This window comes from Capricornis sumatraensis, chromosome 11 (assembly GCF_032405125.1).
Source record: "Capricornis sumatraensis isolate serow.1 chromosome 11, serow.2, whole genome shotgun sequence".
NCBI classification, from domain to species: Eukaryota; Metazoa; Chordata; class Mammalia; order Artiodactyla; family Bovidae; genus Capricornis; species Capricornis sumatraensis.
In genome coordinates, this window is record NC_091079.1 from 20,368,111 (window position 1) to 20,388,700 (window position 20,590).

The following is a 20,590-nucleotide window of genomic DNA, read 5'->3' on the forward strand; positions in this document are numbered from 1 at the left end:
AACAGTAGGGGTGGCCTTCCTGCTGTGCGGGGCTCTACTATCACATGCTCAGGTAGTGTTGCAAGAAGGCTGACCCAGAGAGTCTCCGAAGTCCTGGGACACGCAGTCCAATAGGCAAATAAATACGAGCACAGCCTGGGCCTGTCGCCCTACCCTCGGGGAGCCACGTCCCCGTGGGAGGGGCAGCAGGCGGGATCTCTGGGTCGTGAGGCTAAGGTGGGGACGGGGGGCGGTGGGGAGGTGCAGGGCGGTGCTGGAGGAAAGGCAGGAAACCTAGCCTCTGGTTAGGGCGCTGGCCGTAGGGAGCGCAGGTTTTGAGCGGACTTCAGCTCCCACCGTTCCTTGCGCCAGGGGCGACTCGAGCTTCCCGACAGGCTGTGCGCGGGGCCGCTACGGGTACTCAGAGAACCGGCGCCGCAGGGCCTTGTGGGGGTTGCAGTTCGGGGCGGCGAGGGCGGGCCTCGGCTTCCCGGCGGGCTGCGCGGCGACCGGCGGTTGTCGGCGGGGCAGTCCGGCGGGCAGGGGAGGCGTCTCCGACTGCGGCATAGGCGGCGGGCGAGCGGACGGACCGGGTCAAGTGGGCCAGGCGGGATGCCGGGCCGCCGCCGTGTCCTGAGAGTCTGAGCCCCTGCCGGGCCGCGCCCCCCACCCAGGCCGCCGCGGTCCTAGCGTTCCGAGCGCGGGCCCGGCCCAGCGCGCCGCCGCCGCCCCGGGCCGCCCCCTGCCTCTCCCCCGGTCCGGCGCTCATGCGGGCCGAGCCCCGCCCCCCGCCCGCCGCCGGATCCCGCGCCCGCCCGCACCATGCTCAAGTGCATCCCGCTCTGGCGCTGCAACCGGCACGTGGAGTCGGTGGACAAGCGGCACTGCTCGCTGCAGGCCGTGCCAGAGGAGATCTATCGGTACAGCCGCAGCCTGGAGGAACTGCTCCTCGACGCCAACCAGCTGCGCGAGCTGCCCAAGGTGAGTGGCCGCCGGCCCAGCCCTCGTTCCAGGTCGGCAGGGTCAGTATGGATGCGACCGTTCGCTCCTCCGAGCCCTCAGCCGGCCCTGGCCTGCGCGGGACACCGCAGCGCCCAGCCGGCCCTGCTGGTTCTTACTGGCCAGAGCCCCACCCTGGCCAGCCCCACCCTCCTCACCCACCGCCGGCGCTGGCACCAGGTGGCATCGGTCATCAGGTACCTGCCTGGGTAGGGGGGGATGGTCACAGCCTAGAGGAGGAGCTACAGATGGAAAGCCGCGGGGGAAGGTGGATGGGCTTGAGGTAGATCGGGGTGGAAGGTTAACCGGCTTGGCTGATGGATACAAACTTGCTGGACTACTCTGGAGGGGGAGCCTAGCCTCTGTCCTGACTGCTCTCTTCCTACAGGGTGCTGGGGCGGGGTCAGAGGGAGCCTTCTTATGGTGTCTGTCCCTGACCAGCCTGTATTCCATCTACCTCTCACTGCCTTGTTTCTTCCCATCAGCTTGCTTTCCTTCTAAGGCCACTTGGGAGAGAAGGTTAAAGGAAGCAGGTCACAAAAGGATTTCCTTTTTGGAGATGGGGTGCCAAGTGGCCCAATGCCTGGGGGCTGCATGCCACAGAGGGTGTGGCTTCATTCCAGAACTTGGACCAGGGCTCCTTACGCGGATCTGTGGCCCCTGCTGTGTTCGCTATATTTTTTTTGGTAGTTTCCAAATTCTTGTCAGTGTCTCAGGCTGGGCTGGTTGCTGGGGTACAGTCACAGAAACTACTGCAGGCTTTGGAGGGCCCACCGGCTGGGTGGGTCTAAGAGATGATTCAGATGGTAGGTAGAGCCCTGAGGGAACACAAAGGGCAGGGAACAGAGACTCGTCAGGTCAGAGAAAGGAAGTGATTTCTCAGTTAAGATTAAGACTTGAGTGTGTAAGGTAGGTCAGCTGGCAATGTTGCATGTTGGGGGTGGTGGGCCGGGAGGGGTGTCTCTGAGGTACCACAAAGGGACCAGGTGTCAAAAATCAAGGAGTCAGAAGCTTGAGGAGCTGTGTATGTTTTTATCTTGTTGCTTTTCTTACTGCAGACCAGGGTGATGGGACAGGACCCAGGGTTCCTGTGTGGCCTGGAGCAGGGAGGGCCCCTCGCTACAGGGCCTGTCACTCTGACCCTACCCCCTGCCTACAGCCCTTCTTTAGGCTACTGAACCTGCGCAAGCTGGGCCTGAGCGACAACGAGATCCAGCGGTTGCCTCCGGAGGTGGCCAACTTCATGCAGCTGGTGGAGCTGGATGTGTCCCGGAATGGTGTGGAGCTGGGGCAGGCATGGGGTGGCATCTGAGGGTGGCAGGAAAGGCTTTGAGCTCCCGGAGGCTGTGGGCATCTTTCCACGGTGACCCCTTTTTCCTCGCAGACATCCCTGAGATCCCCGAGAGCATCAAGTTCTGCAAAGCTCTGGAGATTGCTGACTTCAGTGGGAACCCCTTGTCTAGGTGGGTGGTAGCCATACCAGGGATGGGCATGAGCCGTGGGGGTTCTGCAGCCCTGGCCTGGGCATCTGAGGACCCTCTTCTCTCCTTAGGCTCCCTGAAGGCTTCACTCAGCTACGCAGTCTGGCTCACCTGGCGCTGAATGACGTGTCCCTGCAGGCGCTGCCTGGGGACGTGGGCAAGTGAGTGCCTTCCTGCGGGGCGGGGGGCTCAGCCGGGCCCTGTTCCTGCACTACTCCCCACCATCCTGCCTCCTCTCACACTCTGTCCTGGTCTCATTCAGCCTCGCCAACCTGGTGACCCTGGAGCTCCGGGAGAATCTGCTCAAGTCCCTGCCTGCGTGAGTGAGCTCGCCCCTGCCAGCAGCTAGCCCCAGGGACCATGGGCCATTTGGCCACAACAGACCTTGCTCTGTTTCCTCTGCAGGTCCCTGTCTTTCCTGGTTAAGCTGGAACAGCTGGATTTGGGAGGCAACGATCTGGAAGTGCTGGTGTGGAGAGGGTGGGGCTGTCATGGGTGGGGCAGGGCCAGGCAGGGCAAGGGAGCCTTGGCCATCACCCTGTCCCTGCCTCTTCTTGCAGCCTGACACCCTGGGAGCCCTGCCCAACCTGCGGGAGCTGTGGCTGGACCGGAACCAGCTATCGGCCCTGCCCCCGGTGAGTGAGGGTGTGGCTGCCACCCCACGTGGGTCCTGTCCCTCCCCCTGACCCTCTGCACCCACCCCCAGGAGCTTGGGAATCTGCGGCGCCTGGTGTGCCTGGATGTGTCTGAGAACCGCCTGGAGGAGCTGCCCGCGGAGCTTGGGGGGCTGGTGCTGCTCACTGACCTGCTGCTCTCACAGAACCTGCTGCAGCGGCTTCCAGACGGCATTGGTCAGTGCTGGGAGGGGCGTGGCTAGTGTGAACCTGGGCCGAGCGGGGTCCTGGGGCGAGGAGCCCTGGCTCTGCTGGGTTCTGGGACCCGTCCCTGCGGAGGGGAGGCATTGGGCCACAGTGGCACGACTCGTGCTAGCACCTGAGGAGCTGAGGCAATGCGCGGTGGCGAGTGCTGGTGGTGAGCTCGTGAGGGCACGATGAGGGCCTGGGGACCCAGGAGCCGCTGGGCTTGCTCCGGTTGGCAGCAGGGTGGGGCAGTGAGCGCGCGTCTGGAGGGAGGCTGAGGTCTCAGCAGTCTCACAGTGCAGAAGCAGGAATCTTTGCGCCAGCGCAGGCTGCTTCAGTCTCGTGAGTGTCCGAGGCTCCCGGCCCCACTGAGCCTGTTGCTGCATCTTCCCAACGCCAGGTCAGCTGAAGCAGTTGTCCATCTTGAAGGTGGACCAGAATCGCCTGTGCGAGGTGACAGAAGCCATCGGGGACTGTGAGAACCTGTCGGAGCTGATCCTCACTGAGAACCTGCTGACGGTGGGGCCGGTTTCAGAGTTAGTGTGGGAGGCAGGGAGACTGGGGGAGCACCTGGAGGCGTGCAGAGTGGTAGGAGCCAGACATCTGCTTCTTGGGGGCAGAGCAAGGGCAGAGACTGCACCCTCGGGCTCCTGCTGGTCTCTGACCCTCACTCCTCCCGGCCAGGCCCTGCCCCACTCCCTGGGGAAACTGACCAAGCTGACCAACCTCAACGTGGACCGCAACCACCTAGAGGCACTGCCGCCTGAGATTGGGGGCTGCGTGGCACTCAGCGTCCTCTCTTTGAGGGACAACCGCCTGGCCGTCCTGCCGCCAGAGCTCGCCCACACGGCTGAGCTACACGTGCTGGATGTGGCGGGCAACCGGTGAGTGCCGCCCCCATCCCGCGGCGCTGGGCCTGACTCTCCCTAAGCTGACTGTGCCCCCACCCCCAGCCTGCAGAGTCTGCCCTTCGCACTCACGCACCTCAACCTGAAGGCCTTGTGGCTAGCGGAGAACCAGGCGCAGCCCATGCTTCGGTTCCAGACTGAGGATGACACCCAGACGGGCGAGAAGGTGCTCACCTGCTACCTGCTGCCACAGCAGCCCCTGCCCAGCCTCGGTAGGTCGCTGGGGGCGGGGCCTGGGGCGAGGCGGGGCCTGGGGTGGGGTGGGGTTCCCCCTGACACGCGCTTCCACAGAGGACCCTGGGCTGCAGAGCAGCCCTTCGGAAAGCTGGGGAGATGCCCCGCTCAGCCGTGTCAGCGTCATCCAGTTCCTGGAGGCCCCCGTGGGCGACGACGACCCAGAGGAAGCCGCTGCTGAGAAACGGGTATGGCGGGGTGGGGTCCCCGGGGGCTCCCGCCTCCCCACCCCCGCCTGACCCCTGCCCCACCTGCCCCTCACCCCTGTGCCCACTGCAGGGCCTGCAGCGTCGGGCTACGCCACACCCCAGCGAGCTCAAGGTGATGAAGAGGGGTGTGGAGCGCCGGAGCGAAGCCACCTCTTGCAGGCCTGACCCTGTGCCACCCTCACTCTCTGAGGAGGTGCTTATGGGGACCAGCAGGCCACGGGAGGGACAGCCACCCGACTTACAGGCCTTCCCGTGGGAGCCCCAGGCTGGGTGCAGGGCTTCTGGCCGGCGTGGGCATGGGGAACCCACCAGGAGAGGAGCCAGGCTGTGGTGCTGGTTGGGAAGCTCAGGGCCAAGTGCATGCGCCTTCTGCAGAGTAGGCCGCCTCCACCCAGGGCCACTGGGCAGACATAAGAGCCATGTGGCGTGGACGTGGGGCAGCTGCCCGTGAGGAGCCAGGAGCGGCTGGAGCAGTGGGCCTAGGGGCTGGCACGTCTCAAGGGCACCCACACTGTCAGCTTCCATGAAGAGGACTGTTCAGAGTCAGGCAGGCCCAGCTCCGCTAGCTCAGGACCCCTGGGTACAGCATGGTGCCTGGTGCCTGGAGCAGGACCTATGTCTGCAGTACACAGCCACCCACGGGAAGCTGCCCTCGCTGATCCAGGAGGCATGCTCATGCTGGTTGGGGCGCCTGCCCGTCCTCGAGCTGGCGTTCGCTCGGGGACTTACCAGCCCCTGCCCTTGTGATTTTTTTGGAATAAGCCTTGAGGGTTCAAACCACAGAAGGGTGGCTTTGTGTATCCACAGCTGTTGAAGCTGGAAGTGTGGTTTCCCTAGGGGTGGGACGGCAGGCACCCCAGAGGATGAGCACAGACTTCCTGCAGGATGGGGGCAGCTAGGAGGGGAAACTCCTGAGGCTCTGTGGTCAGGCAGCAGGGAGCCCTGGGGTGCATCCTGCAATGTGGGATCCTCCAGGGGCAGCCCAACCCACTGCCTTCCCCCGCCACAGGAGAAGAGGCTGAGCACTGAGTCTGGCCTGAGTGCAGACTCACACCTGTCTGCCGGCACAGCCTCCCAGGGCGAGCCTGAGGGCCTGCTGGCCGAGGAGGAGGGGCTGAGCCAGCAGGAACCCATGCCAGCCACCCAGGAGGAGGTCATGGAGGAGACCTACGAGGAGGTGAGACTGGCCTTGGGGGCCGCTTCCTCAGGGGCGGGCCTGCCGGCTCCCACCCCGCCTCCTTTCCAAGCACGTGTGCAGGCAGCACCAGTCGGCTCTCTCAGGTGGGCCCCCAGGTGCACTCTTCCCTGTGTGGCGCCCAGCAGGAGTCAGGCTGCCCCAGGCTGGGGCGAGGGCGGGGGGTGGAGGGTCTTCACTTCAAGGCCGGCTTGGACTGGGCCTTGCCCACCCACGCTACCACACGTTCCCCTCTGGAACATTCCCAGACACCAGGGCCTTCCTCACAGTCCTGCTGGGGCCCCCCCTCAGGCTGCTGAGAGCACGGTGGGCAGAGCCGCCCGGCCCCCGAGCCTGCTCTTCCCCCTGACTGCTCTGTGCCCCTCGCTGGCTCATTACTTGTCCCTGTTCTTTGAGCAGCAGGCCCTCTCAGCGCCTGTCTGCTGCCTTGGGCCCTGCGCTTGGGGGTGGGCCGGCCTAGTTCTCATGCTCAGCTCTCACAGCCCACTGTGCGCTTCGCGGAGGACACGCTGCTCCTGCCCAGGGAGGACGGCGAGAGCGAGGAGGGCCAGCCAGAGGCGCCCTGGCCCCTGCCAGGGGGCAGACAAAGGCTCATCCGCAAGGACACGCCCCACTATAAGAAGCACTTCAAGATCTCCAAGCTGCCCCAGCCCGAGGCCGTGGTGGCCCTCCTGCAAGGGACACCGCCAGACAGTGAGGGCCCAGTGGGGGCTGGGAGCTGGCACAACGGCCCCCACATGTCCTGGGCTCCGCGAGCGGAAGAGGAGGAGGAAGAAGACGAGGCTGAGGAGGAAGAGGAGGGGGAGGCGGCGGTGGCAGCAGAGGAGGAGAAGGCAGTGGCCTCTGCGCCCTCTGTCAAGGTGGGTCTGGCCCCACACGCCAGCCCGAACCCAACTAGCCAGGCCCCCTGGTCCACACCGGCATGGGTCCCAGGCGACTCTTGCGGCAACTGGCATGGGAGATGCCTGTCCCCACCTCCCCACTCTCCTCTGCAGGCTGGGTGCTGACTCAGTTGCAAGCTCCGTGCTTTCCCTGTAGCCCCGTCCCAAGCCCCTGGCAATCCCCGCCTCTGCCCAGGCCCCTCTGCCTGCACTAGCCTCTGGAGGGCTGGCTCTCACAGGCCCCTGTCTTCATGGGATGCCCCACCCCGCAGCAGCCCCATGTCTGACATGTCTGTGGTTCTGTGCTGAGCACAGACAGCCTGGTGCCATGGCGGCTGAGAGGGCCTGGACGGTTAGAGCTGGCCCAGCCAGGCGTAGGCCCACCTGGCACCGGCCCAGCCTGCCCACTTGGCGGGTCGGCAGCAGTAGCCAGGCCTCCTGACCTGAGGGGACCCCCTGCCTGGGGGCAGTACTAGACCCAGGCGGGAAGGGCCAGGCGCTCAGGCTGTGGGAGCTTGGTGTGGTCTTCTCTCTCTTTCTTGCTCATGGCGGGGCCGGGCAAGGAGGTGGCGGGGCTGGGCGGCAGCTGACCTGCATGTCCTTGCTGGTCCTGTCCTAACAGGGGGTGTCGTTTGACCAGGCCAATAACCTGCTGATAGAGCCCGCTCGCATTGAGGAGGAAGAGGTCTGTACTCGCTTGCTGCTGTGCTCTTGCCCCAGGCTTCGCGGGCCTTGCTCTCGGGCTGCGGGCTCTCCGTCTCCTTCCCGCTGCTGCTCAGGCCTCCTCCCCAAACTCAGAGCCAGGGCCTGGGGTGCCCGCTAGACCCACAGGGCACCAGCCTCCAGGCAGGGGTGGCCGATCTTGGAGGAGGTGCAGGGTGTGCCCCCCTCCTCCGACGCTCCAGCCCTGGAAGGCCCCTGTCACCCACAGGAGAGCACTCCCTCTGCCTGCGCTCCCTGGAGCCTGGCAGCCCCCACCTCGTCAGCTCCTCTGTGGCCCAAGCCAGCCCTGGGAGAGGTGGCTGGTGGCCGGAAGGGACCAGGCCCCGGCCCCTCAGCCCTCCCTGGACACAGCGCGTCTGTTCTGTTTCCAGCTGACGCTCACCATCGTGCGGCAGACGGGGGGCCTGGGTATCAGCATTGCGGGTGGCAAGGGCTCCACGCCCTACAAGGGAGATGACGAGGTGAGGAGCTGCCCCACCCTGTGCTGCCCATGGGCCCTGCCCCTGCAGCGCATAAGGTCCTGGAGGCCGGGGTTGGGGGCAGCGTCGTAGAGGACGGTCAGGGCCGCCGGTCTGCCCGCCGTCTCTTTCAGCCTCACCTCCCTTTCACCGGCGCCTCTTGTGCTGTGTGTGGGTCGAACTTCCCGGGACTGACCTGCACTCTCACTCCCTGATGCCTGGGACCCCACAGCAGCCCACACCCAGGCTGTCTGACCACTGCAGGCCCACTTCTGCCTTTCCTGCACCCTGGGGTGTCTTTGCAGCCCTGACTGGGGGGCTTCTGGGCCTTGCACAGCTGCTGAGGGCCTCTCTCTGGAAGGGCATCCACTGACGTTCTTGGACTGTCTCTGTCTGTTCTGCAGGGCATTTTCATCTCCCGGGTGTCTGAGGAGGGCCCTGCGGCTCGGGCTGGGGTCCGAGTAGGCGACAAGCTCCTCGAGGTGAGCCCCCCGGCCACCGTGTGAAGTGCACACCCTTGGGACCTCTCAGTCCCACTTTTGGTGCTGGGCTGCCTCCCCTCCAGAAAGGGGGTGTCTATCTCCTCCTGAGAGCCCCAAGCATGAGACCCCTGTGAGGCATGGAGCTCATAAGCTGGAGCTCCAGGTAGACCGGAGGTCAGTCCAAGGCAGAAACCCGCATCTGGGCAGGGAGCATTGGAGCCCACGTGCCTGTCGGGGAGTCAGAGGGCAGTCTGCTCTGGAGGATGGGGGCAGGAGGAAGTGACCCTGCACTCACTTGATGGAGGGGCTGCTGTGTCCCAGCAGCTCAGAGAGCGCGGGGCAGGACCAGAGGCGTAGAACCCCCGGGCATCCTCCCCAGGACTGCTCAGATAAGGAGCAGGTGTGCGGGGCAGGGGCGCCAGGACTGGGTGCTGTGACCTAGCAGGGGAGTAGCCTGCTTCCTCGACAGTGGGCCTCCTAGCCCTGTGTTGCCCAGATAGGTAGCCGGTACCCACAGGGAGGGGGGCAGCAGCCCCTGGCACGCTGTGGCTTGTGCCCGCTCAGCCAGCCCGCCTGTGGAGGGCAGGCTGACAAGTGCCGTGTGGCAGGTGAACGGCGTGGCCCTGCAGGAAGCGGAGCACCAGCAGGCCGTGGAGGCGCTGCGTGGGGCGGGTGCCACCGTGCACATGCGGCTATGGCGGGAGCGCATGGTGGAGCCTGAGAACGCGGTTACCGTCACAGCCCTGCGGCCTGAGGATGACTACAGCCCGCGGGAGCGGCGCGGGGGCGGCCTGCGCTTGCCCCTGCTCCCGCCCGAGCCCCCCGGGCCGCCCCGCCAGCGCCACGTGGCCTGTCTCGTGCGCAGTGAAAAGGGGCTGGGTTTCAGCATTGCAGGCGGGAAAGGGTCCACACCCTACCGGGCCGGTGACGGGGTAAGGCTGGGCCGGGGCCTGGGCGGGGCGGGGGGCAGGCCTGGCCAGCCTGCGGACACCCACTCGTCGTCCCCCCTGCAGGGCATCTTCATCTCCCGCATCGCTGAGGGGGGCGCCGCCCACCGGGCAGGCACCCTGCAGGTCGGCGACCGAGTCCTTTCCGTGAGTACGGCGGTAGGCCTGCCCAGCACCCATGAACCCCTCTTCCTGGGGCTGTCTGATGGGCTGCGCTCTTGCAGATCAACGGGGTGGACATGACCGAGGCCAGGCACGACCACGCCGTCTCCCTGCTGACCGCTGCCTCGCCCACCATCGCCCTGCTGCTGGAGCGGGAGGCTGGGGGGCCCCTCGCCCCGAGCCCTCCCCCCCACTCCCCCTTGCCCCCCACTGCTGCCCCTGCCGCCCCAGGGGAGCCCGGGCCTCTGAGGCTGCCCCCTGGTCTGCTGGCCGCTGCCCTGGAGGGGCCGTACCCAGTGGAGGTGAGACCACAGCCCTGGCCCTGCCCACCAGCCAGCCCCCTTCTCCACAGCCGCACAGCTCTAGGTGTGGCTGTCGGCCCCGCTGGAGGGAGAACAGGGCCTTGGCCCTGTCCTCGCAGGCTCCAGGCCGCGGCGTCGTTCCGAAGGGGCTCCCTCCCCCTGCAGTCTTCTCTGCACTGTCACACGGCCTCCCTGTGGTGGAGCTCCTGGGTCTCACACACCCACTGCGCTTGGGAAGCCTTCCTTTAATGTTTGGCTTGTTCCAGCCACCCTTCCTGTTCCTCTATGTTCCCAGGAGATCTGTCTGCCCAGAGCGGGGGGCCCCTTGGGGCTCAGCATCGTTGGGGGGTCCGACCACTCCAGCCACCCATTCGGTGTCCAGGAGCCCGGCGTGTTCATTTCCAAGGTAGAGCAGGCCCCGTGGGCGTCTTGGGGTGCAGGGTGGCCCGGCCCCCTGCCCATGGCGCCCGGCCCTCCCCCTACAGGTGCTCCCACGGGGCCTGGCTGCACGCAGTGGCCTGCGGGTCGGGGACCGCATCCTGGCAGTGAACGGGCAGGACGTGCGGGAGGCCACACACCAGGAAGCAGTCAGCGCCCTGCTCCGGCCCTGCCTGGAGCTGGTGCTGCTTGTGCGGAGGGACCCACCGCCCCCGGGCATGCGGGAGCTCTGCATCCAGAAGGCCCCCGGGGAGAGGCTGGGCATCAGCATCCGTGGGGGCGCCAAAGGCCACGCCGGGAACCCCTGCGACCCCACCGATGAGGGGATCTTCATCTCCAAGGTGAGCTCCCGCTCGCCCGCCCGCCCCGTGGGCTTCTCAGGCGGGGAAGGGCCTAGGTCTGGGGCTGGTCCTGAGCGCGGCGGTCTCCCCGCAGGTGAGCCCCTCAGGAGCAGCTGGGCGAGACGGCCGTCTGCGGGTTGGACTGCGGCTGCTAGAGGTGAACCAGCAGAGCCTGCTGGGTCTGACGCACGGAGAGGCCGTGCAGCTGCTGCGCAGCGTGGGCGACACCCTGACCGTGCTGGTCTGCGACGGCTTCGACACCAGCGCTGCCACCCCTGAGGTCAGTGCCCCCCCGGTCGGCGCTTGGCCACAGGAACTGCGTCCCGCCCCCAGTGTGGCCAGGAGGGTCCTGGTGCACCGGGGCCAGGACATGCTTGGCCGTTGCGAGTCAGACCTGGGGGAGCCATGCGGTGCTGGTGCCAGGCCCTTGTTTCGGCCCCACTCGTGGCCCTGGTGGGACAGAGCGTGTGTACAGAAAGCCTGATCATGTCTTCAAAGAAAAGGTTGAACCAGGCAAGCAGCATTTGTGCCCTGGGACTGCCAGGCCAGGGCAGGACGGCCCAGAGCGGGACACAGCCCGCCTGCAAACCCTTGGGCCCTGCCACGCTGGCCTGTCGCCGGCCTGCTTTCTGGCAGCCCCTTAGCAGGGAGCTCAGGGCCCAGACCCGTGTCCCCACTCAAACGCCTGGGTGGGCCTTTGGGAACCCAGTGGTTCTCCGTTGCAGCCCCTAGAGGAAGTGTCGGCTGCCAGGCCCGGGACTGGGCTGCAGAGGCCTGGTGTCCAGCCTGGCCTGTGTCCTGCACCGACCTGGCTGTGCCCTCTTGGGGACCCCTGCTGTCTTGTGCTGCTGCTGTCCCTGGGCTTCCAGCATCAGCTCAGGGGGGCCGCTTCTCTTGCAGCAGCCCCCAGCCCCCGCCTCCAGGGGCTCATTCCCCGCAGCAGCTGCCAGCTCCCTGAGGGCCTCCTTGCTGGGGATGGGGCTACAGTGGGTCTCTGGGACGGCAGCCTACTGCCCCTGTCCCTGCACTGCCGAGGCGGGGTCCCCCTCCTTCTGTGTGTCGTCTCCTGAACTGGGAAGGATGGTGCATTTGTCTTTGTTTCTCCTGCCTGGGTGCTGGACTGGGACCCCACACCCTGGGTTCTGGAACCCCCTGTGCTGATCTCTGTGCCCACATCCCTGTGTGCCTGCAGGGACCCTAACCTGTTGTTTCTGGTGAAGAACCTTGCTCAAGTTTTCCAGAGAGGGCTGTGTCTTCTGCTTTCTCATTTAAAGTATGACCGTACATGTTTCGGTCAGCACGTGTACTTATTTTTAAGGTTTCAGCACAAAGAGAATAAATACATTCCAGGGCGAAGAGCAGAGCGGGTGTCTCCCCAGCATTACAGAGGCTTCGCCGGGCTCTTCTGACTGTCTGGCCGTCTCTCCCTGGGTTGCTTTGTCTGTGCTGTGTTTCCAACCAGAGTGCTTGAAGCCTGTCTTGATGCTTTTGGGGGCTTTTCTGCAGGACAGCACCCTGGAAGAAGGGGTGTTGGGCCTGAGGCCGCAGGCTTGCCCCGTCTCCCACCCCCGCCCAGCCTCAGGCTTGTCTCCATGGACCTGGCCTCCTTTGACGCGTGACTCACGTAACTCGCAGTTCGTCTTTTGCATTGTAAGCGTTTGTCTTTTTGCGTAGGGCATGAGTGGGTTTTGTCTTTTGCTCCTTCACAACGGCTTCTCTGGGGTTATAGAAACATGGAGACTGTGAGTGACGTTGTCTAACCTTCCTCATAATGTCTGGATTTGGGTTTTGATGATAAAAACCCTCTCTGGGGCAAGATTGTCAAAGCTATTTTTTAGAAAACAGAGCATTACAATCTACTGGAATTGCTTCTCAAGCAAGTGGATCTTCCGTGCCAGTGGAATGCACTGGACCGTCCGCCACTCTCCCAGCGATCGGGGGAGATCTGACTTCCTCGTCGGCTGGATCTGCATCCCCTGGCCCTGGGAGCCGGCCGTGTTCTTGAGCCAGTGCTGCTGGCCTCGGTGTGGCCACTTTAGAGTATGTTTCAGGAGACCTAACTGGTGAAGTCACCCACTGTTTTTCTCCTTTTGACAGTTTTGGTCTATTTTCGTGTTTTCTCTTCCAAACGGACCTGCCAGTTCTGTAAGTTGATTGGGAGCTCGGGGTTAACTTTGAGCTCTGTGACTGTGTGAGTAATGTTTCTCCAGGCACATCCCTAGGTTGCTCTTGCTTCCTTGTTGATTCTCATCAGTGACTTTGTTGCATCTCCAGGAGGAAGCCCTGAGGCCCAGGTGGTGGCTGCAGGTCCCCTTTTCCTGGGAGGTCAGGCTCCTCCGTCCCCCCTGGAACCTGGTGATGGTGGACAGTGACCTTGCCTTGTGCCGACTTGGAGGCGGTAGTTTATATAACATTCTTTTAAACTTGGACGGCTGTTTCCATTTATAACCTGTAAGAATTTTCTCTGAAATGAGTGCTGAGTTTTCTGGAGTCCTTTCATTGATGGCTGTTACAGCCCTGTGCAAGTACTGTGAGGTGCAGCCCACAGGTTTCCTCCAGCTAGCTCGGTGCTTGAAAGAAAAAGGGGCGACATGTATCCCTCAGGACACCAGTCATCCACCCAGCCCCATTTCTCTTAACCTCAGCCCACCTGCTTCTTCTGTGGTGACCCCTTCAACTCCTGTAGGAATCAGGGTTCACAGCCATCTCTCCAAACTTTGGATTCTGCAAGTGCGTCTTCGCATGAGCTGTGCCCTGGCGTCCTCCCCAACCTCTGCACGGCAGGCGGCGGGCTGGCATCAGGACCTGCCTGTCCTTGCTGTGCTGGCCGCTGACCCAGGGCCCCGCACAGGCGGGCAGGCCTGGTGGCTAGCTGGTGGCAGTGCTGCAGGGGCCACTGTGCACTTCGAAGAGCTTGCTGACTGGTGCTCAGCATGTTTGGGGCAAGGTCCAGAACATTCTCTCTCCTCCCTCCATTTCTGTGGTCCCGTCACCGTCTTGATCTGGTTTCTGCTGTCTCTTCCTCCCCATCACACTTACCAAAGTTTTGTATATTTTAGCAGCCTTCTCAGAAAAACCACCTTTCGGATTTTGATCAAGACTGCCTTTCTTTTCCATGTTTCCTTGATTACTGATCGAAGGAAGACTGCCTCAGTTACTCCTTCCTCATCTAGTGTTTTCAGTCCTTCTAATGACCTTTCTGTGAAGAAGAAATTTTATCAGCTACTTTTTACCCTAAAATAAGATTTTGTACAGGAGATGTGTGGTAAACACTCTGATTCTTTCCTTTCATTGGTTGACTTTTAAATAACAAGTGGCTGCCCTGGAAGCCCCCATGGTGACTGCTTTTTGGTCTTTGTGGTCCTTGTGAGGCAGGGTGCCCGCGTGGGCACCACGGTGACAAGCCGGTGACAGGCCAGCCTGATGGTGCACCCAGGCGTCCCAGTGTCTCCTGCCTCAGCCCTGGCGTGGGGTTCAGACCATCACTGGCTGGTCCTTGTGGCCTTGCTCCTGGGCCTCTGCAGCATTTGGGTCCTCAGGAGGCAGATTTCTAGGGGGAAAAAATCCGTGAGGTTGTTACTCTCAACCAGTGCTTGAGGACAGGAGGCTTTGATTCTTTTGACTTTATCTTTGTTTCTTTTTCTCATCTTAAAAGTCATTTTATTAAATTAAGTGATATTATAATTATTGATTTCAAAAAGCCATATCAATGTTATTACTAGCATTTATTAATAGCATTTTAACATTTCATGTCCTTAGGATTTATCCACTTAGGAGGTACAGTCAAAACACTATGTCAAGTCACTGGGAAATGATTCTCGTATTGTCCTACTGCCAGCTTGTCATACAGTCAGGCTTATTTTTGTCTAAGTTTTATTTTTGGCTGCGCTGGTCTTGTTGCTGCACACTGACTTTTCATTGAGGTGGCGTCTCGTGTCGGGAAGCACAGACCCTAGACCCCACGCTCAGTAGTTGGTGCTGCTCTGCGGCACGTGGGATCTTCCTGGAGCAGGGATCGAGCCTGTGTTCCCTGCACTGGCAGGTGAATTCTTAACCACTGGGCCACTGGGGAAGCCCAGAACTCATTTTCAGTTCTTAAAGATGACTTTAAAAGCGGAGTTTCCTGGGAGTTCCCCGGCGGTCCGGAGGGTAGGACACGGCGCACTCCCTGCCGCGTCGCCAGGTCAGCCTCCAGTTGGGGAGCGAAGACCCTGCGGCCGGGAGGACAAACCTCTGCTCATGCTAAACCTTTGCCAGCTGTGAACACAGCCCTCCAGGAGTATGAATCCCCTCTCGGTGGCCCCCAGGCCAGCATCTGCATTAGTGCGGTTTCTCCTGCTGTTATTTCTGTTTTGAAAGATACAAGTAAGTAGATAAAATAGTGACAGTTTTAGCGTTGAAAAGTGTCAAGAACAGTAGACAGGACCTCTCACTCAAAGGCCTTGCATGCCTCCCACCAATGGTCCAAGGCGACCTTTAGAGCCACAAGGCATGTGGGCATCTGGTTGTCTCCCAGCCTGACCTGGAACTTCAGGTCAGCACAGGCCATCATGGCATGGATGGTGCTCACTGGGGGTCTGTCCAGGGCCTCCTCAGGACGAGCTGCAGTGGCTGCATTTTGGCAGGGTTATCACAGAGCTGACACTGTCTTGGAGGGCCTCCCACCAGACCCACGGGTGGTGCCTGCATGGGGGCGTCTCTGGGTCACCCCACCAGGTGATGCTTTCCCCCAGAAACTGACAGGTGCTGTGCGGGTGCTTGGGGAGTGCAGCAGCCCGCTCCTCCTCGGGCTCCTCATCAGCCCCAGGGCAGTCGTGTGCCCTCCCCACTGCTCCTTCCACAGGCGCTGGGCGGTTGACTTCCTTAGCACAGATTTTCCGTTTTATCTCGTGGTAAGAGTTGTCACTGCTGCTGTTGATATCTGGTGCTCCAGCCATCCAGACGGAGCTGACAAGAGGGCTTCTGGCTGGCCCGGGGCCCTGTTCACATCACCCACCTCCCTCAGGCTGCCTCCTTTCTAGCACAGCAGAAAGTCTGGGGTCACCTCACACTTTTCCATACCTTCTTTCTCCAAGGAGCACTGGTTCCCTTAGTGGACAGGGCTATTTAGGAGCCGGGATGTGGGCGCCAGGCGTGTTCCTGGCTGTCAGGGTCTCAGGACCGCTCGGGGGCTGGGCTGTGCCTGTGAGCAGGCACCTTTCACGTCCTGACATGAACGCTGGAGAAGCGCGTGTTCACGTCTGCTGTCGTCATCACTCCGGTCAACACCACAGTCCACTCTTCCTCCTTTAAACGGCCTTTTCTGACGTCAGGAGTCGGTCGGCCTCCTTCCACTAGGACTTTGGCCTCAGTTCCTCTCTGTGCCATGGGCGCTTCACTGTCGCCCCATCACCTTGTCGGTTCTGTGCTGCGGGGTGCATGTCCAGGGCCGACCTCTCTCGCCTGGTGCTCTGCATCGCCGTATCCTCAGGAGCATGGTGTGCAGACGCGACCTGTGGGTGCCCTGGGCGCAGAGGCAATGGTGGCCTGGAGTCCTGAGCAAGCAGAGCCCACCCCAGCAGCTCCCTCAGGTGTGGCCACTCCTCCCCTCCCCCGCAGGTGTCCCCAGGCATCATCGCCAACCCCTTTGCGGCTGGCCTTGGCCGCCGGAACAGCCTGGAAAGCATCTCCTCCATCGACCGGGAGCTGAGCCCCGAGGGCTCCGGCAAGGTCAGAGCCGCCCGCAGCCAGCAGCCCCTGGGCTGGAAGCCTGAGGCCGTCGGCCCCGACCACTGTCTCCTCTGCTCACAGGAGAAGGAGCTGCCCGGACAGATCCCACTGTGGGGCCCGGAGGCCACGGTGAGTGCCCAGGCCCTCCCGCCCCGCATGGCGGGCTCCCCGCCACAGCCCAGTGTCCCTGGGCCTGGCTGCCCGCCCTGCACTCTGGCGAGCACGGCCCCAGCAGCCCTGTGTCCACTCTGCCCCCCAGGGTCGGAGCCCAGAGAGCCTGAAGCCAGCCTGCCGAGCCCTGGCCGCCACCCCTGGCGCTGGCAGCATGCAGAGGGTCAGTCCCTGGTTGTCACACCCCTGTTCCGGCCTCTGCCCACTTGTCCATCAGTCCTACCCCTGTCTTCCTTCCCTTCACCTGAGGGCCTGCAGGACAGAGCTCTGCCAGGATCCTGCCCCCAGGGAGAGGGCTGAGGCCCTTAAAGGGCCCTCAGGCGGGACAGGGACTGGCTGGGGTGCCTGAGCTGGAGCGCCACCCCCCGGCACACGTCTGTCCTGCTCCACCCCTGAGCCCAGCTGTGATGCACCCACTGCCACCTACCCCCCACCTCTCAGAGGCAGACTCAAGGCAGAGCAGAGGGCTGTGTGGGCCCAGGGGCCACTGCTGGAGCACGGTGGGAGGAGGGCCACTGCTGCAGTGGGGGCAGGGCCCTGGGCGGAGGCCTGTGGTTCTTAGCCCTTCCCTGGAGGGCGGGCTGCCCAGCGTCAGCTGCTGCTGGGAGACCCCGCAGAGCTGGTGGGGAGGGCTGTGCCAGCTGGGGGCTGAGTGAGCCTGTAAAGGGGCTTTGTGCTCAGCCCCACACAGGCAAGAGTAGGAAGCCCCCAGGAGGGGAGGGGGCCCAGTGTCCTCTGTCAGAAAAGGGCACAGCTTGGCGGTGGCTCGCAGGGGCCGGGCCTCCCTGGCTGATGGGCCTCTGAGGCTCACAGGGAGGGTGGCCACCCCACCCGGGAGAAGCCCAGCCCAGCCCATCCATCTCAGATGTCTCAGGGCTGCTCAGGTCAGGGCGTTGAGGACCAGCCTTTGTGCTACTGAGGCAGGCAACTCCCCACCTCCTTGGGGGCCCTCAGCCCTGCCTGACCCTCCCCACACCCACCTCTCGGCTCTTCCAGGTGCTGCCTGCGGCAAGTGGAGAGATGGCTGAGCCCCCCTGCTCCCCTGGCCACCAGCAGGTGAGTACACATGGTGGGGGTGCTGTGTTCAGAGTCCGCTCCTCTGGGGAGGGTGCCAGGGCACACACCTTCCCCAGCTGCCATCCCACAGGGGGATGGCCTGCAGGCCCCTTCCTGGCCCAGCTGGCTGGTATCACGGGCTGCGGAGCTCCCTGTGGCCTCCTGGGTAGAGGGGAATGGGGGTCAGGGCAGCCTTCCCCAGTGCCTGGCGGTTTTGCCCCCATCTGTCTTCATGTCTGGGAGTTCCCGGGGGCCACTCCACCCTGCCCCGAGTCCCCCACCTGCCTGCAGAGGCTCCTCGGTTCTGCTGCGTGGGGAGGGCCAGGCCTGGTGGCAGGGTTGGGGCAGACACTGAAGTGCCAGCTTGGAGCTCAGCGCCCAGCCTCTGCCCCTTCCTGACAGACAGCAGATGGGTGAGTGCTGGCCTCGCTTCCTAGGCACCCAGCTGCCCACCTTGGCGCCATCTCTCTCCCCCCACCCCATCCCTCACACCCCTCACCTGAACCCCTTTGCAGACAAAGCCTGGGGTGATCCAGCCACTGGCTCAGGCCTGGCCAAGGGGCTCCCCGGCCCCCAGGGGCAGAGGTGGTCCCCAGCCCGAGTGCCCTGACCCAGGGGACAGGGTTGGGCACAGTCAGCAAGGACAGCTGGTGGCGGGGTGGGCGGTGCTGCAGGGACAGCTGTCCCTGCTCAGCTCACTGCACCCGGTCCCCAGCCCCCCTCCCCGCCCTCCCCTGCTGAGCTTCCAGCCAACGTGAAGCAGGCCTATAGGACGTTCGCGGCTGTGCCCGGCCTGCACCCGCCCCTGGACACCCCTGCCCAGGTAGGTGGTGGGCCGCCCTCAGGTGCCCTGCTGCGTGCGCCTGCGAGGGTGTGACACCCGAGGGGCCGGGTCTGAGGGCGTGCTTCCCCCAGCCCCCCACGCCCGGGCCCACGGCCTCGCCGGAGCAGCTGTCCTTTCGCGAGCGGCAGAAGTACTTCGAGCTAGAGGTTCGGGTGCCCCAGGCCGAGGGCCCCCCTAAGCGCGTGTCGCTGGTGGGCGCTGACGACCTGCGGAAGATGCAGGAGGAGGAGGGTGAGGAGGCGGCGCGGGGGCGGGGTGGGGGGCAGGGGACGCCGGCACCCAGCCTGACCCGCCGCTCCCCATAGCCCGCAAGCTGCAGCAGAAAAGGGCGCAGATGCTGCGCGAGGTGGTGGCCGACACGGGGCGCCCGGAAGCCGATGCTCCCGAGGACGAGGAGCCCGAAGAGGAGCCGCCCTGGGCCGGCCAGGGCCCCACGGCGGAAGGGTGAGGCTGGGGAGGGCTGCCTCAGCCCCTGCCCACAGCGCCCCTCCGCCTGTGCCCGGCACCCCTCCACCCGGCCCTCCTGTCCTGTCGCCCGGCCCAGGCTCGGCCCCGCATCTCCCCCGCCGCAGGGAGGCGGTGCCCCAGTGCGGACTGCCAAGGCCGAGCGGCGCCACCAGGAGCGGCTTCGCGTGCAGAGCCCCGAGCTGCCGGCCCCAGAGCGGGCCTTGTCCCCTGCAGAGCGCCGAGCCCTGGAGGCGGAGAAGCGGGCGCTCTGGAGGGCGGCCAGGTGAGGCCCCGCCCTGCCCTGCCCTCCGCTGCCCGCGCCCCTCGCGCAGCCCACCCGCTGCCCACCCTCCGCCCGCCCACAGGATGAAGTCCCTGGAGCAGGACGCCCTCCGCGCACAGATGGTCCTCAGCAAGTCCCAGGAGGGCCGAAGCAAGCGGGGGCCTCTGGAGCGCCTGGCTGAGGCCCCCTCACCCGCGCCTACTCCGTCACCCACCCCCTTGGAAGGTCTGTACGTCGGGCGGGAGGCGGGAGCCCGGCCTGTGGCGCGGACTTCTCCCGACGACCCCTTCTTGTTCCTCCAGACCTCGGCCCCCAGACCGGCACCTCCCCGGGACGCTTGGTGAGGAGCCAGCGGCTGCCGCCCTCCCCTGCCTTCCACCCTTGGCAGGGCAGGGATCCAGACTCCCACCTTCTCTTCTTCTTACACTCTCTGCCTTTCTCCTCACGCTGTCCTTTCAAGGCCTTGTCTGGGAGGAAGTTTGACTACAGGGTGTTTGCTGCCCTCCCCTCTTCCAGACCTGTCTATGACATGCAGGTACCGGGCCCTCCGGCCCTTCTGCAGGACGCCATGACCGGCTCCTGCCGCTTTCCGCTCAGCCTGTCTCCCAGCCTGTCCCCTGCTCCATATCCTCCCGGTTCCTCCCCCTCCCCGCCAACCAGGGCTCTGCAGGAACTCACCCAGGCTCCTACGGGGGGCTTCAGGCAGGTCTGGGTAGTCCCTGACCAGCCCTTCTCCCCCTTGCAGTCCCCAGATTTCGCTGAGGAGCTGAGGTCCTTGGAACCACGTCCGAGCCCAGGTGAGTTGGCAGGCCCCGCCACCCCCCACCCCCACCCCGACAGTGCCCCCATGCTCCAGGGTGCCAGGCCCATCTGCTCACTCGCTCCCTGCTCCTGCCTGCAGGTCTGCCAGAGGAGGACGGAGAGGTGGCCATGGTGCTTCTGGGCAGGCCCTCTCCAGGCTCCGCGGGTCCCGAGGAGGTAGCCTTATGCAGCAGCCGCCGGGCCATGCGGCCAGGGCGCCGAGGCCTGGGCCCAGTGCCCTCCTAGAGGGGCGGGGTGCCTCCCCCGACTTGGGGTGGGGGCCCTGCCAGCGCCAACACCACCCTTGCCCCGAGTCTTTTAACCTGGCCGGTAGCATTTTAAAGAGGTCCGCTGAGGAGTTCTAGCCACTGACTAACGGCGCCCTCCCCAGCCGGGACCTCCTGGCGAGACTGTAACTAGTGATGTTTGTACAACCAAAGACTCTATTTTGTGGTTTAAGGAGAATAAAATTGACTACGTTTTACGTCTGGTCTGTCTTACTCTGTCCAGCTGCTGGTACACGAATGTGCGCCCCTCTGTCCCTCCCGATCTGGGGGCAGCGGGTGCGGGGACTCTGAGGACTTCAGGTGGCTTACCCAGACTGGGCTGCCCCCCGGTAGGAGGGAGGCTGGGGGACTACCTTCACCACCCCCAAGGCCCCTCCCCTGCGTGGTGCGCGC

The 20,590-nt window shown here is 64.2% G+C and overlaps 1 protein-coding gene across 6 annotated transcripts; it reads left to right on the forward strand.

Annotated features, from left to right (window-relative positions):
* The first annotated feature begins 801 nt into the window (after positions 1 to 801).
* Positions 802 to 20,356, forward strand: SCRIB (scribble planar cell polarity protein). 6 transcript variants are annotated; one of them, XM_068984007.1, is made up of 37 exons: positions 802 to 960; positions 2,138 to 2,255; positions 2,363 to 2,441; positions 2,531 to 2,620; positions 2,722 to 2,778; positions 2,865 to 2,928; positions 3,020 to 3,094; positions 3,166 to 3,310; positions 3,720 to 3,838; positions 4,004 to 4,203; positions 4,273 to 4,439; positions 4,519 to 4,649; positions 4,741 to 4,863; positions 5,680 to 5,847; positions 6,348 to 6,725; positions 7,369 to 7,431; positions 7,841 to 7,930; positions 8,332 to 8,409; positions 9,018 to 9,341; positions 9,423 to 9,503; positions 9,581 to 9,820; positions 10,116 to 10,226; positions 10,306 to 10,599; positions 10,694 to 10,879; positions 16,198 to 16,308; positions 16,390 to 16,449; positions 16,568 to 16,642; positions 17,476 to 17,535; positions 18,251 to 18,358; positions 18,451 to 18,610; positions 18,685 to 18,823; positions 18,924 to 19,109; positions 19,192 to 19,334; positions 19,412 to 19,449; positions 19,570 to 19,644; positions 19,855 to 19,906; positions 20,011 to 20,356. In XM_068984007.1, the coding sequence occupies exons 1-37, from the start codon at positions 802 to 804 to the stop codon at positions 20,154 to 20,156; spliced, it is 4,893 nt and encodes a 1,630-aa protein (XP_068840108.1). In that variant the 3' UTR covers positions 20,157 to 20,356. The 6 variants fall into 6 exon arrangements, 5 of the variants coding, with proteins under 5 accessions (XP_068840108.1, XP_068840109.1, XP_068840107.1 ...); XM_068984008.1 differs by lacking the exon at positions 19,570 to 19,644; XM_068984006.1 differs by lacking the exon at positions 19,570 to 19,644 and having other exon boundaries at positions 16,198 to 16,437.
* Positions 20,357 to 20,590: the final 234 nt, after the last annotated feature.